Source organism: Rattus norvegicus, chromosome 3 (assembly GCF_021556685.1).
Source record: "Rattus norvegicus strain SHRSP/BbbUtx chromosome 3, alternate assembly SHRSP_T2T, whole genome shotgun sequence".
In the NCBI taxonomy this organism is placed as follows: domain Eukaryota; kingdom Metazoa; phylum Chordata; class Mammalia; order Rodentia; family Muridae; genus Rattus; species Rattus norvegicus.
The window spans coordinates 53,735,431-53,749,565 of record NC_141536.1 but is presented as its reverse complement, the minus strand read 5'-3'; the positions used below and the strand labels follow the sequence as shown (position 1 = coordinate 53,749,565).

General features: G+C 37.1%; 2 protein-coding genes across 20 annotated transcripts in view; one reads left to right on the top strand and one right to left on the bottom strand.

Annotated features, from left to right (window-relative positions):
- The window catches only part of Cfap210 (cilia and flagella associated protein 210), a 34,514-nt gene extending 32,398 nt beyond the window's left edge, over positions 1 to 2,116 (top strand). The window contains 1 exon segment of the mRNA NM_001127486.1: positions 1,775 to 2,116. Within this exon segment, the coding sequence (NP_001120958.1) occupies positions 1,775 to 2,116 (342 nt within the window).
- A 5,351-nt stretch (positions 2,117 to 7,467) lies between these two features.
- Ppig (peptidylprolyl isomerase G) overlaps positions 7,468 to 14,135 on the bottom strand; it is a 31,248-nt gene continuing 24,580 nt past the window's right edge. For 18 of the 19 annotated variants that reach the window (NM_001431485.1, NM_001431482.1, NM_001431480.1 and 15 more), the window contains 2 exon segments: positions 7,468 to 12,173; positions 12,349 to 12,485. In NM_001431485.1, coding sequence (NP_001418414.1) covers positions 11,063 to 12,173; positions 12,349 to 12,485 — 1,248 coding nt within the window. In that variant the 3' untranslated portion in view covers positions 7,468 to 11,062. 19 annotated transcript variants of the gene reach the window in all.

Genomic DNA, 14,135 nt, shown 5'->3' with positions numbered 1-14,135 from the left:
GAGTCCCAGTAAACCCAGTAAAGTCTTCTTGGTCATGACGTCACTCTTACAGGACTAGAGAAGTAACTAAAACAGACACGGTACTGGTCATGATGTCACTTTTACAGGACTAGAGAAGTAACAAACAGACATGGTACTGGTCATGACGTCACTTTTACAGGACTAGAGAAGTAACAAACAGACATGATACTGGTCATGACGTCGCTTTTACAGCACTAGAGAAGTGACTAAAACAGACACGATACTTCCTATAGCTTTTTGGTAGATATCTTATCAGCTAACTCTCTGCATTCCTAATTTGTTGAAAATTTCAATATGACTGTTGAATTTTATTATGTATTTCTGCACATATTGAGAAATCATATCATCGTTTTCTATTCTACTCATATTATTATTATCATTATCATCACTATGGTGCCCAACCTGATCTTCACTCCTGGGTTCAAATAGTCCTCTTTTAACTACCTAAGTAGCTAGGCCTATAGGCCCAGATTATTTTAGAAAAAAAAAAGAAGTGTGTGTGTGTGTGTGTGTGTGTGTGTTTAGGTCCAAAGTTGATGTTGGCTATCTTTTTCAATTGTTCTCCTATTTTTGGACACACACACACACACACACACACACACACGTGCCTATGGAGACCAGAAGAGGGAATTGAATCCCTTGGAACTAGTTACAGATGGTTGTGAGCTACCATGTGGGTGCTTGTAACTGAACCATGATCCATGGCCTCTGGAAGAGCAGCCAATGCACTTAACTGCTGAGCCCCAACTTCAGCCTGTACAGTGTACTCATAACGCAGTGTCTACTATGTGCCAAGCACTATTTAAAAATTATCTTCTCCTCCTCCTCCTCATTCTCCTTCTGATATGCAAACAAGGACATCTCATTTTAGCTTATTGCCCACTGGTGAGATTGTTTAAATTCTTCTGACTTCTGCTTTTATTGGATACTAATTTTTTTTAAGACTCTGGATATTTTATTGCCAATTCAGCAAACAGAACATAAGCCTTACTTTTAGAACTCAGTGATAAAAAGTTTGGTATTTCAAATTGATATACTTGTGTCTTTCCCTCATAAGTTTCAATTAGTAGAAATGATCAGATCTTATTTTAAAATTTTAGGTTGTTAAAATATTTTCATAGATAGTAAATATATTCATATACAGGAAAAACAACTTATAAATTCAGCACTTCTTATGTTACAAATATAAAGTTGAAATCTATTAATCAAAATTTCACAGAAAAACCATTAAAACATCTCTTCCAATATAAATTAATGTAACATTGAGACAAAGTCTAAAGTAAAGTATTTGGGAGATTGCCTAATACTTTCAGTTCTAATACATTTTCATAGATTGATGTCACTCAGTGTTCTAGCTTCACATTCCTGGGAAATGGGATGTAACTGGTGGCAAAGTATTCCATGTTGCCTTGATTTTGTGTTGATGGACTGGAACAATAATTATGTCTTTTAACTTACCAAAGATCACATATGTAAATGATTGAAAGATATTATATTTATAGCTGCTTGAATTTTACCTAAATTTTATTTATGCTTTTAATTTTGTTATGTTGTTTAACTGGGTATCCCATGAAGCTATGAGTTTAAATATTTAATCTATACTTTGAGTATATTCTTAGAAGCATAAAAGAATTAATGAGTAGCATATTTGTAAAATATGAGTTTATAAAATTTCAACTACATCTTAAAATTACACAGATATTTGGAAAACATGTTTTTGACCAATATAAAAATTTATTTTTCTTCCCAATAGGCCCTAAATAAGTTTAATTCAAAACAATTGAAGGAAGAAGACTTAAATTATTGGAGACTTACTGAAGCCCTTGCAGTTGAGAAGGAGAAAGAATTTGAGAAGTATGCCAGAGAAGTAATTAATTTTGAATCTGAATCAACAAAGAAATACACCTACCCTATGGTAAAAGCTGTGCAGGAAGGAGTGGGAGGTGGACGTGGACCACCCTTTGTAGGCAGAGGTGGGATAAGACCAAGCTATCAGGCAAATGATGTCACTGGCGTCCAGCTCCCTTTTTATAACAGTCAAGGATCAAAGTATGATTTTCAGAAGTCAAAGAGAAGGCTAGGTTTTACTTGGTAAAAAAGTTAATATTTTGATTGAAAATTTTTTTGTAATGAGCTACAAATATAATGGAATTTCTGATAATAAAGTCACTACTCGTCTCTATGAAATGTGTTGCCTGGCTTGATTCTTTGCATATTTACACTAAGTACACATAAAAGCTCAGGCAACCGTGCATGTGTGTGTACTTACAATGCATCCACCTTTTTTAGAAAGCCGGGTCTCTCAATAGCTGGAGCTCAACATGTAGGCTGGCCAGTGAATCCCAGGGATCTGCCTATCTCTACCTCCTCAGCACTGGGACTACAAGTCTGTACCACCACACCTGACAGTTTTCTTTAGTGTGGCCCTGAGGGTCAAAGTCAGGCCCTCACTTTATGACTGGGCTATATACTCAGTCACACAATGTCAACTTCATTTAAAATGTTTTGAGTAAGATAAAGTGCACCCACAGGACTTTATAGTCATGACTTTGAACCTATTGAGCAGTACCTCCCCATTTTCCCTCCAGTCTTTGCTTTGTCTCAGTCCTGTTCTAGTCTATAAGAATGCAGCCATGCTGTGGACTTCAGTGTCTGCTTACTTCAGTTACTTCTGTGTTGTGTACCATGTTGTCAATATTCTACTCTTGTTATGACTGAATCAGAGATAGTACTTCCCTCAACAGAAATCTGTTCTTATTCAATTTGTCATTCAGTTGCTACAATCGTTCAAAACATCGTTGTTACTAATATGCTTACTTCTCTGTGGTTTATTGTGTAGAGTATCTCCTAGAGTGAAATTACTTAAATTCTATATATCTAGTTATGTCTACTTGATACACAAGTTCATTGAGTTTTTATAAATTTCACCTTAGTTTTTAAAATTGTGCTTAAGAAAAAAAAAACAAAACGTGCTACCCGGGCTAGAACATATACTTCTAAGTCAGACTTAATATAGTGCTAAGTAGATTTATATTTGTCTTAGTTAGGGTTTTATTGCTGTGAAGAGAAACAATGACTAAGGCAACTTTTATAAAAGAAAACATTTAATCGAGGCTGGCTTACAGGTTCAGAGATTTAGTCCATCATCATCATGGTTAGGAGCATGGCAACGTGCAGACAGTTATGGTGCTGGAGGAGCCAAGAGTTCTACATCTTGTTGGAAGGCATCTAGAAGACTATCTTCCTTAGGCAGCTAGGAGGATCTCTTCCCCACTGGGTAGAGCTTGAGCATATACAACTTCAAAGCCCACCTTCACAGTGATGCACTTCCTCCAACAAGGCAACACCTTGTTGACCATAGTAGCACTTCCTGTGGGCCAAGCATATTCAAAGCACCACAATATTGCTCTGCAATTTCTGGACTTTTGTCATTCTGCACAACTGAAACTTTATACTCAATTATCCAGTTCCCTCATTCCCTCCCCTCAACTTCTGTAAATAACCATCCACTGTCTGCACCGATGAATCTGGCTAAATAACTCCTATAAGTAGAATCCTACAGCACATACTAAAAATGATTTTCATATTTATGTTTTGCCTGTAAGTATGTATATGCACCATGTGCATGACTTGTGTCCACAAATGCCAGAAAAGGGTATTGTATTCCCTGGAACTGGAGTTATCGATAGTTATAAACTACCATGTGGGTACTGGGAACAAAACCTTGATCTTTCACAATACGAGCAAGTCAGGGAAGCCATCTCTACAGTCCCAGTATGTCTTAAAAAAACTTTTTTTTATTATTCTTGAGACATGTCTATGTAGCCCAGGCGGTTCTCAAGCTCTTGACTTTCTACCACCCATCTGTATCATGGCTTACATGTGTGGGCTAGGACACCTGCTGCCCTACTAAAGCTTAGCATCATTTTGCATCCCCATTCAAGATCCATATTCTTACCAACAATAAAAAAAAAAAAAAAGGCTTTCTAAGTGACTGTGAGGTAGTGTCTGTGATTAGTTTGTGCTGGGGTTTAGCCTTGATGGTTGTTATTGCATGTGTGGTTTTTTCATTTTGAGTCATGATCTTATGTCGCACAGGCTGGTCTCAACCCCAGTCTCATGCTTTTCCAACCACTAGGATTATATTCAGGCATCACCACACTGATGACCCTTTTTGTGTTCGTACCAAAGATGAACCTTAAATGTTCCTCAAAAGCCTTAATTAAAAAAAAAAAAAAAAAGCAGGTCTCACCTTCTCTCTTCAATTCCCTCCCCTTGGTGGTTGGATTACAAGTACATGCCACCATCCCCAGGTTTTAAATGGGTGGTGGGGATCCAACACAGGTCCTCAAGCTTGCACAACAAAGCACTTTGCAGATAGAGCTCTCCAGCACCTACTGTTTATTTTTAAAATCAAAACTGTATTGCTTTTCTTTGTCTCCCTGGCGGATTTAGCTGCATGAGTGTGCTAGTTCGTTCAACAGCTGGCAAAGGCTTATCTGGGTAGTTTCTTGTCCACTGCTATTACAGAGCTCTGTAATAGCGTTGTGGATGTTTCATACTTTTGCCAGTGTCCTGGAGACTGATTCCTACAAAGAATATCAAAGGTGTACGTCATAATCAGAGATAAAAATTTATAGCAAAAAAATGTCAATTTATGTGTATTGCAGTTTTGTCTGTATGAATGTCTGTGTACCACCTGTGTGCCAGATACCCTTGGAGTTGTTGTAATCCATGGGATTGGAAGTTCCAGAGGGCTATGAGCTGCCATCCAGGTGCTGGGAATGAACTATGCTCAGGTCCTCTGGAATAGCAGTCAGGTATTGCTCTTAACTGCTGCGCTATCTTTCCAAACCCTACAGCAAAACTTAATGTCACAATATGTTGGGGGAAAAATTACTTGTCTTTCATCAGTAAAATACAAATAGGAAAATTTTATATATCAGGACTTCATAACACCCAGACTGCACAGTGCAGTGACTCCCATACTCAAGACTGTAGTTCTGTGTATGTAAATGATAATCTATACTTTGAAAGATGTATTCACCCCAAATCCCTGTGAAGTTTAATCCCTGTGAGTTATCCCTAATCAGCTGGGTGCTGGCACATACCATTAATACCCAGCAGAGGGAATCTCTCTGAGTCTGAAAGTCTGATCTACATAGTGAGTTCCAGGACAGCCAGGGCTGCAGAGGAGAGGCCAGACCTTGTAACTAAATAAAATAAAAATTAAACTCTTCAAGAAACAAAGCATCAGCCATTTAAAAAGAACACTGTGGCATATTCCTAAATTATGTGCAAAGATGTCCTGAGACCATAATAAACTCAAAGGGATAGATGTTATCTTTTAAAGCTTGAAGAAAATACTATCTGTCACCTGCAAGATAGCCACAGGCTAGTAAGTATGAAATTGATTAGGGCAGTTTATGTTGAGTAAGGCATCCTTTGATGAGATTCTATCTCTGTAAGGCCACATTTACTAGAATAATACTCAAATACAGCAAAGAGTTGGGTGTCCAATCTCATTCCAAGGTTTGAGAAATTGTTCTATAACCAGCACTGGATAAAGCATAGCGCAGCAATGAATTTGTAGTGATTAAGTGAAATAAAAGGTCAGTTGCGACAGCTTATATCTGAAGCTCAGCAGGTAAAAGTGCCTGCCTGTCAACCTGTGTGACAACTTAAGTTTGACAACCTGAGTTTGACCCTGGAGCCACATCGTGGAGGAAGAGAACCAATTCCTGTTTTCTGATTTCAGGTACACACACACACACACACACACACACACACACACACACACACACACACACACACACACTCCAACCTGGGATACAGAGCAAAAACCAATTACCAAAACCTCAAAATAGTTTTAGGATACATGAGTTCTATGAACTGCTGTATAAGCATGGCTGCTAGATATTTCTTTTAACTCAGGATGATTATGATAAAATTACTGAAATGCAAAGGCAAGGTAATAAATACCCATTAACATCATACAAACCACACAAAATTCCAGATGTTTTTGCCTATACATTAGAAAATAAACACATTTTCAATGACTAACAACTATGGGCATTTTCCCTAAACATTATCTAAATTATACTAAAACCAAAAAACTGTCTTACAAATCTTAAAAATACAGCTTTAGGCTAAGCACTTGAAAGTCAGAGGCAGGTGGATTTCTTCTGGGTCCAAGGCCAGCCTGGTCGACAACAAAGTAGTATACTGTCCCCAAAAATAAGGTCAAAATGGCTTTACAACTAGTATTAAAACTTACAGGTAGGTAGGGACATGGTTGTTGAAATATTTGCCTACCTAACATGTATGAAGCCCTGGTTCAACTGTCTGAATCATATAAACTGGGTGTGATGGCTCATCTTTAATTTGGTGGCTACCTACCGACTCTGAAGCCAGCCTGGAACAAAAATAAAGCCCAAAAACCATAGCCAAAAATAAAAAATAAATAAAAATTAAAAAATTAAATAAAGAGAGCTGGAGAGATGGTTCAGTGATTAAGAGCACTGACTGCTCTTCCCAGCAACCACATGGTGGCTCACAGCCATCTGTAATGGGATCTGATGCCCTCTTCTGGTGTGTCTGAAGACAGCTACAGTGTGCTCACATATATAAATAAATCTTTTAAAAAAATAAAAAACAAGATATTGCATTGTTTCTAGTATTAGATAATTTAGAGTAATTAAAAAGCAGAGAATTGGGCTGGAGAGATGGTGGCTCAGTGGTTAAGAGCACTGACTACTCTTCCAGAGGTCCTGAGTTCAATTCCCAGCAACCACATGGTGGCTCACAACCATCTGTAAAGAGATCCGATGCCCTCTTCTGGTGTATCTGAAGACAGCTACAGTGTACTTATATATAATAAATAAATAAATCTTAAAAAAAAAGCAGAGAATTCTAATGCAGTAACATAAATCTCAAATTTCTGAGATTTAAAAAAAAGCTACTAAGCTTTGAGTATTATGCTTAAACATTTGAGCAAGAATTTACTTCTAACTTGGAAATCATCACTGCTGGTTAAGTTCTTCATTTTCTGAAAGGTAAACAAAAATGTGCATCATGGTGTATGTGCTTAAAGGACAACTTGCTGAAGTCAGTCCTCTCTTCATCATGTTCATCCTACCCAGGGAGGGATTCACCTCCAATCACCAGGCTTAAAAGCAACACCTTTACTCACTGCAGCATTTCACCAACCCTTAATTCTTAGGGTCTCACTATTCAGTCCTGGCTGGCTTTGAATTCAGAAATCCACATGCTTTTGCCTCCAAAGTACTAGACTTAAAGGTGGAAGCCATCACATCCTATAAATACTTCATTTTGTCAACTACCTGTTTTTCTCAAAAAGAAATGCATTTACATTTCTATTATATAATACAATATTTTATTGGTTACTTAATTTTTAGTAAAACAAATAAAAAGTACAACCCCAAATTGTTTATTATAGTATACTTTATTTAATACAATGTTTAACTATAAAAGAATACAGTTTTGAAGTTTAAGTTTTGTAAAATGCAATTTGCAGAAAACAGTTCAACATTTACTAGACTAATGATAAGAGAAGCAGCATTTTAAACTAATTTTACAATTGAGAAAACAAGTTTTCTAAATTCCATTAAAAAAATATACATCACAGTGACTTTGGAGCTAGGAAAAGAAGTGCATTAACTTAATTATGCTTTCCCCTTCCACAGAGAGCAGCCACGCCTTAAGATTCCCATAGAAATACCCAATTTATGTATCAGTCTTCCAAAAATACTATGAACACACAAAGAGGGGAGGGCAGAAAATACAGAGCATGTGCTCTTAGTAACATGGAATCGCATATAAAAGAAAACCCAAAGCAGACAGAAACACAAATCAATGAGTGCCCTTACGTCCCCCAGCACTCGGGGTGAGTCAGGAGAGCAGATGAACAAAACCCTAACACCTCCTTCTTTGGCCTGGGTAGCCAGTTTGTTTGTTTGTATTTTATTCAAAAACAGAATGTGATTTGTTGATTTGTCATACAGCAGGCAATCCCTTCAACAGAAGAGAAGCCCACCCCAGGCAGTGATGGCAATCAGCACTGCATTGCCTTGGGATCTATTTTATTTGTTAAAACAACAGTTTAAAAAATAATCTTACAATTAAAGTTTATCAAACTACACAGAGACTTTGTTAATGCATAACCCGACAAGGAATAATTACAGTAAATAGAAACAAGACAGAAAAATGCCCATTTAGTTTCTTTATACCAATCAGTTAACTCTTAAGTTCCTTCTGGGAAATTTACAAAAAAAAAAAGGTTCCGTGATGAAAGCTATTACCACATGGAACAAGGTATCAATTAATTGCTCTAAACAGTCACTAGAAAATAAAGTAGAATCAGCAGCTAATACTATTATCCAAAATACCAGAAACCCAGCATGTGCCTATCGAGAACAAGAAGGTTCCTAGCTTAACACCTACCACTGGATACGAGCAAAGCCAGGGAGCAGCTGCATCACACTGGGGCAAAGAAGAACTAGCAGATTAGTTCTTGACAAATTCTAAGGGATCCAATAAAGTTTAATAATGCTAGTTCTATGAGAGCATAACGGTAAGTCAAAGAGTGCTTTAAAACAAGCAGTGGCTTCCTTACTGTCAAAACTCACTGTGGATATCTATTCCAAGACTAAGTCTTGTCTCGACTGCACTGACCCATTCTGTATCAGCTACAAGGCTGACAGTAGCCTCACTTTCTCTACTGATCTCTTTGTGTGTCTACTTTCAAAGGGTATTAAGAAAAATCATAAATTAACTGTAAATTTAGATATTCCTATAATGCTAGTATGATGGAAAAATTGAAATAGGAAATAGTTTTGGGAATATGTTGTGCAAATAACTAAAAACCTACTAGCATAAGTTCTAAAACAAAGACTTGAGCTTTGTGCAATTAGATAACTGGAAATCTTGGGGTACAATTAATGCTGTTGAATGGTTTTTTAGATGCACTTTTTATTCTGAAAAAAAATCTAGGTGATTGTCTTCTCTCAACTCTTTACCCCCTTATGGTGTTGAAGAAAAAAAAAAAAAAAAAAAAAAACAACTAACAAAGCAGGAGTCGGGGGAGCCCATAATTGCTCAGCACTGAGTTGCTCTCTTGGAGGATTTACAGACATTACTACTTCTCTCCCATGTCTACTTTCCCAAAGAACTGGAAAGTCCTGTTTATAATGTCTATGTTAACAGGTAAAACTCTAGATCAGGAAAAAAAAGTAATTTTACTTTATCTGGACTTTAAAATATTCGTTGAAAGTCCTTTTTTAAAGATCAGGTAGTTTGGGATATATTTTAAGACACAACTGAGTTTAAGACATAATCACCTTGTTTAAGACATGTAACAGATCGTGTATATATTAATTTTTCCCATCAAGAAAAACAATTTGTAAAGAATCCATTGTGGGTATTTGCTTTAGGATGTTCCAAATAGCTCTACAATCACTGCGCTCTTCATTCTGTACCAGCTACAATGCCAAATATATCTCACCATGATAATCAACAATGGGAAGTATATCAAGCATCACTTTATTCAGTACAAATATCACTGAAAGCTACTGGGTTTACCAAGAAGCTACCTTGGTGAGAGTTGACACTATACTGACAACTATTAGAGTACAAAACTTTCTAAAGGCTACTGGTAATGGGATTTTTGAAATATTTCTCAAATGAGGCAGGTTTTGTATTTGCTGGATGTTCAATGTTTTATTTAGAAGGATATTACAGAATAAAAGACCACACATCACAAAAATAGTAAAATACAACACACAAAATTCTGAATGGACTTTGGCTATGTTTAGTGTTTAACTCTGTACGGTATATTTTGCAACGTTCTATTCTAATCTATATGGCAATGTTATACATGCCAAGGTAAAATAATGTTAACAATAAACTGGTCTAAAGCCATCTGAACAGAAAAAACCAGAGTCACAAACATGCTACAGCCTATCATGGTACAGATATAGAGAGATGCATCTTCTTGACATTTCAGATTAACAGCTATGAGAATTAGAGAAGTCAGTCCAAGTTTAAAAACAAAACCCAAATCATGCAGAATTAACACTCCATGTGATATAGGCTAATAGCCAAAATAGGGAAATCGTATTTCCAATACTAATGCTTTTTAGAATCTGTCTAGCTTAAGAAGGACCTACACAAGTAGTATGTTTTAATGAGAAATGAATTTTTTAAATTGTAGAAAAAGGTAATAACATGTTTTAAAAAAGCAATAATTTCAGCTCTTCCCACCAAAAACAACAAAGAATTGAGAATTACAGTCTGGTCTTCCAGGGTCTAATTTCTGTCAAATGCTGTATAACAGCAACTCAAGCTCAATCACCACACGAACTGAAAACAGCATTCACCTCATTCTTACAGCTCACAGAGCAACATGGACAATAGTAAGGAACAAGCTACAGCTGGAATTGTAAAGTGTAAGGTATAAAGCACAAAAAAGCAACTAAAGCACAAATAACTGTAAAATCAAGTGAAGGTTTGAGATCACATATAAGGATCCTGCTTCTGTTAATTCGAGAAACTGCTATAAGCCTATGAATTAGAAATGAAAAACCAAAACTCAAAAGGCTATACAAAACTTCAAGTGGTTTCTAAAGGGATTTGTATCAAAAGAAACACAGCCTGTATAACAATGTACTGCAACCCACAGTTGAGGTTGTTTCCAAGTGGCTGACTAAGCAGAGTCGGCTGCTGCGGACTGCTGCAGCACGAAAATGACTGCACAGGAGCTTAACAAGCACACAGTACTACACCAAAGCCTTGTTTTGCTTTTCATTTCAAGTTTATTAAAACTGTAGCAGTACAAATTATCCAGGTAGCAGATTATCAAAAGATCAACTCAATAAAGTCCACATTAAAAAAAAAGGGGTGGGGTGGGGTGGGGGGACACAAACATAAAACAACTCCAAAACAATGAAAACAGCAAGGGAGGGAGGGAGGCTCTTGAAAACGTAGACTCTGAGACAGGAAGGAATAAGTGTACACAACTCACTCATCCGCTTTTGTCTTCATCTGTTCCGGGGCTCGATTCATGATCACACTTTTTATTTTTGTCATGTACATGGTCATTTTCTTGACCCTTTGATTTTTGGTTTTCTTTCTCCACTGGGGATCTGGTCTTCTCATCCTCTTGATTTTTTAACGTGGAGGACTTCACTTCATTGTCCTGACTGCTTTGCTTTGTTTTGGACACTGGACTTTGATCTATGTCAGCTTTTTTTTCCCTGTTATTATTTGAGCTACTATGATCACGACTTTTAGAGTACATTCTTTTCTCGCCCTCAGAATTTTCTTTTCTGTGTGAACTCTTACTGTCTTGGCTTCTATATTTTTCTTTGTTTCTACTTTGACTTTCTTCTCTCTCTGAGCTCCGGGAATCCCTCCTTCTTCTCCTCCTATCTTTACTTCTCGATCGTCCTGGTGTTCTTCGATCCCGGCTTCGTGACCTTCCTCTCCTCCTATACTCCTGTTCTCTGTATCTATGGTACTCCTTGCTTCTGCTGCGATCTCGGTCATGGCTTCTGGACCGCACTCTTCTGCTCCTGTCCCTACTTCTGCTTCGCTCCCTTGTTCTACTGTTGTAACTGTGTTTGCTTTTAGTTAGATCCCGTTCTCTACTCCTAGACTGTGCACGTCTATCCTTTTCTTTACTTTTACTATGATCATGTTCATTACTTTTCGATTCTACCTGTTTGGAGTTCTCTTTGCTTCTACTCCTTTCCTGATCTTTCCCTTTAGAATCCAACTGTTTTTCTTTTTCTTTAGTAGTCTCATGATCCCTTTCTTTACTTCTGGACCTCACCCTCTTGTCTTCGTGTCTACTGTGCTTTGAGTCTCGCTCCTTACTCTTGGATCTCTCCTTGCTCTTGCTCCTACTCTTGGATTTGCCCCTTTTCTTCACCTTGTTTTTATTATATTTATCATCTTTTTCTGAATTTCTTCTGATGTCTCTCTCTTTGCTTTCAGATTTATGGTCTTTAACTTTCTTTTCCTTCTCTATTTTTCTGTTTGGACTCTCAGACATGTGTCTATGATCTGTTATTTTTTTCTCTTTTACTCTAACTGGGCTTCTTTGATTTTCTTTTATTTCATTTAACTCACTCCTAAAAAGTAAAGGAAGAAAAGATATTTGGAAGTATTATTAGGAAAAGCATAATTATAAGCTATAATGCTACTGTGTTTTCTCTAAGGTATACAGAAATAAACTGGCTCCTAATAAAATCATTCTGTGCAACAGTAAAAAAGTATCACTAATTTTAAATATCAGTAAAATCTTACTTATCCCCTTTGATCCATCTTTCACCACTTGACACCCTCATTCTCTGAGCTCTCTGCATCTCTTGTCTCCAATGTGGAGGAGTCTCACTTCGTCTGAATCGATCCCTCGATCTGGATCTGGAAGGAGTTCGATAACGCTTAAGAAAATAAAAAGGGAAAAAAAAAGACCACATAAAAATTTAAAAGCGATACCATAACTAAGATACATACTTATTTCTATTGTTGAAAAAAAATGAGGTTTCTATGCTTTCTGAACTTGCTAAAATTAGGAATTATGAGATAGGAACGTGTAGTTAACATACATCAAACTCTTGAATCTAATCCTCCAAATAATCACAATGTCTTGGCTTTCAGGTAGTCTTTTTTTTTTTTTTTTTTTTTCCGGAGCTGAGGACTGAACCAGGGCCTTGTGCTTGCTAGGCAAGCGCTCTACCACTGAGCTAAATCCCCAACCACGAACATGGGCAGTCTTACCATAAATTTCAAGTAAGAAACAACACCTACAGAAACTCAGGCGTTGCTGGAAACAGTCCTGCTAACTGGTACTAGAATAGTCTGTATGTTAATTACTGTAATCCCTAAGTTCTTATTTGAAGGTGACATTTACATCTCTTTCCTAGGCAAGCATCATGAGAAACAGAATAAACACACAGAAGCCTTTCGTTCAACTAAACGTTACTCAGTTTTTTGGATGAATGGCTAACCACTTTACTAAAGAAATATCAGTAAGCCAAGTTACAGCAGATGTTGATGTCTTAGAACTTAACATTCTACAAAGTGAAAGGAAAAAAATGAGTGGATATATAATCACACACATTAAACTACAATAGAATGATTACAGAAGGAGAAATGGTGGTAAAAGAATCAAAGAGATATCTCAGTATAGGAATGTGATCATGTGAAATAATAAAAGCTAAAAATAAAAGAATGTTTATGGTAAGTTACCTAAGCAAAGATGAAGCTTACATGGAAGATGTAAGAAAGCTGTACATTGAAGATTCCGGGACAGAAACAGCATTATTTTAGAAATACTCACAAGGTGGGTCAAGTATGGGTAAAGCTAAAAATCCCAAGAGAAAGTAAAACTTGACCACACTTGTGATAGTTTGTATATGCTTGGCCCAGGGAGTGGCTGTATTTAGAGGTGTGGCCTTGTTGGAGTAGGTGTGTTATTGTGGATGTGGGCTTAAGACCATCATCCTAGCCACCTGGAAGCCTTCTCTTCCACTAAAAGCCTTCAGATGAAGATGTAGACCACTCAGCTCCTCCTGTACTATGCCTGCCTGGACGCTGCCATGCTCACCTTGATGATAATGAATTGAACCTCTGAACCTGCAAGCTGGCCCTAATTAAATGTTGTCTTTTATAAGACTTGCCTTGATGACGGTGTCTGTTCACAGCAGTAAAACCCTTACTAAGACAATACCGAGGAAATAAACAGAATAGGTTTTTGTGAGGGCTCAGTCTATGCTATTTTTCATTTATCCTCAAGTCAATACTACAGGAGTAACATAGTCAGACTTGCCCAATGCACAAAGTGCTAGCAATTCAACTTAAGGCCTTCTGCACACTGGGCAAACGCTCCATCACTGGAGCTTTATCTCCAGCCCAGACTCGCACTTTTTATTGACTACTGTGACTATTGTTAAATACAGCATAGCCCTTCCCACTTGTCACGTCATCATCACTCAGACTATAAAAATATTCTTTGATGTAACTACTTTCATAGCTACTTACTTTTGTGGTGAGTATTTCTTAGCTCTAGTTTCTAAAAGAATATTGATAAC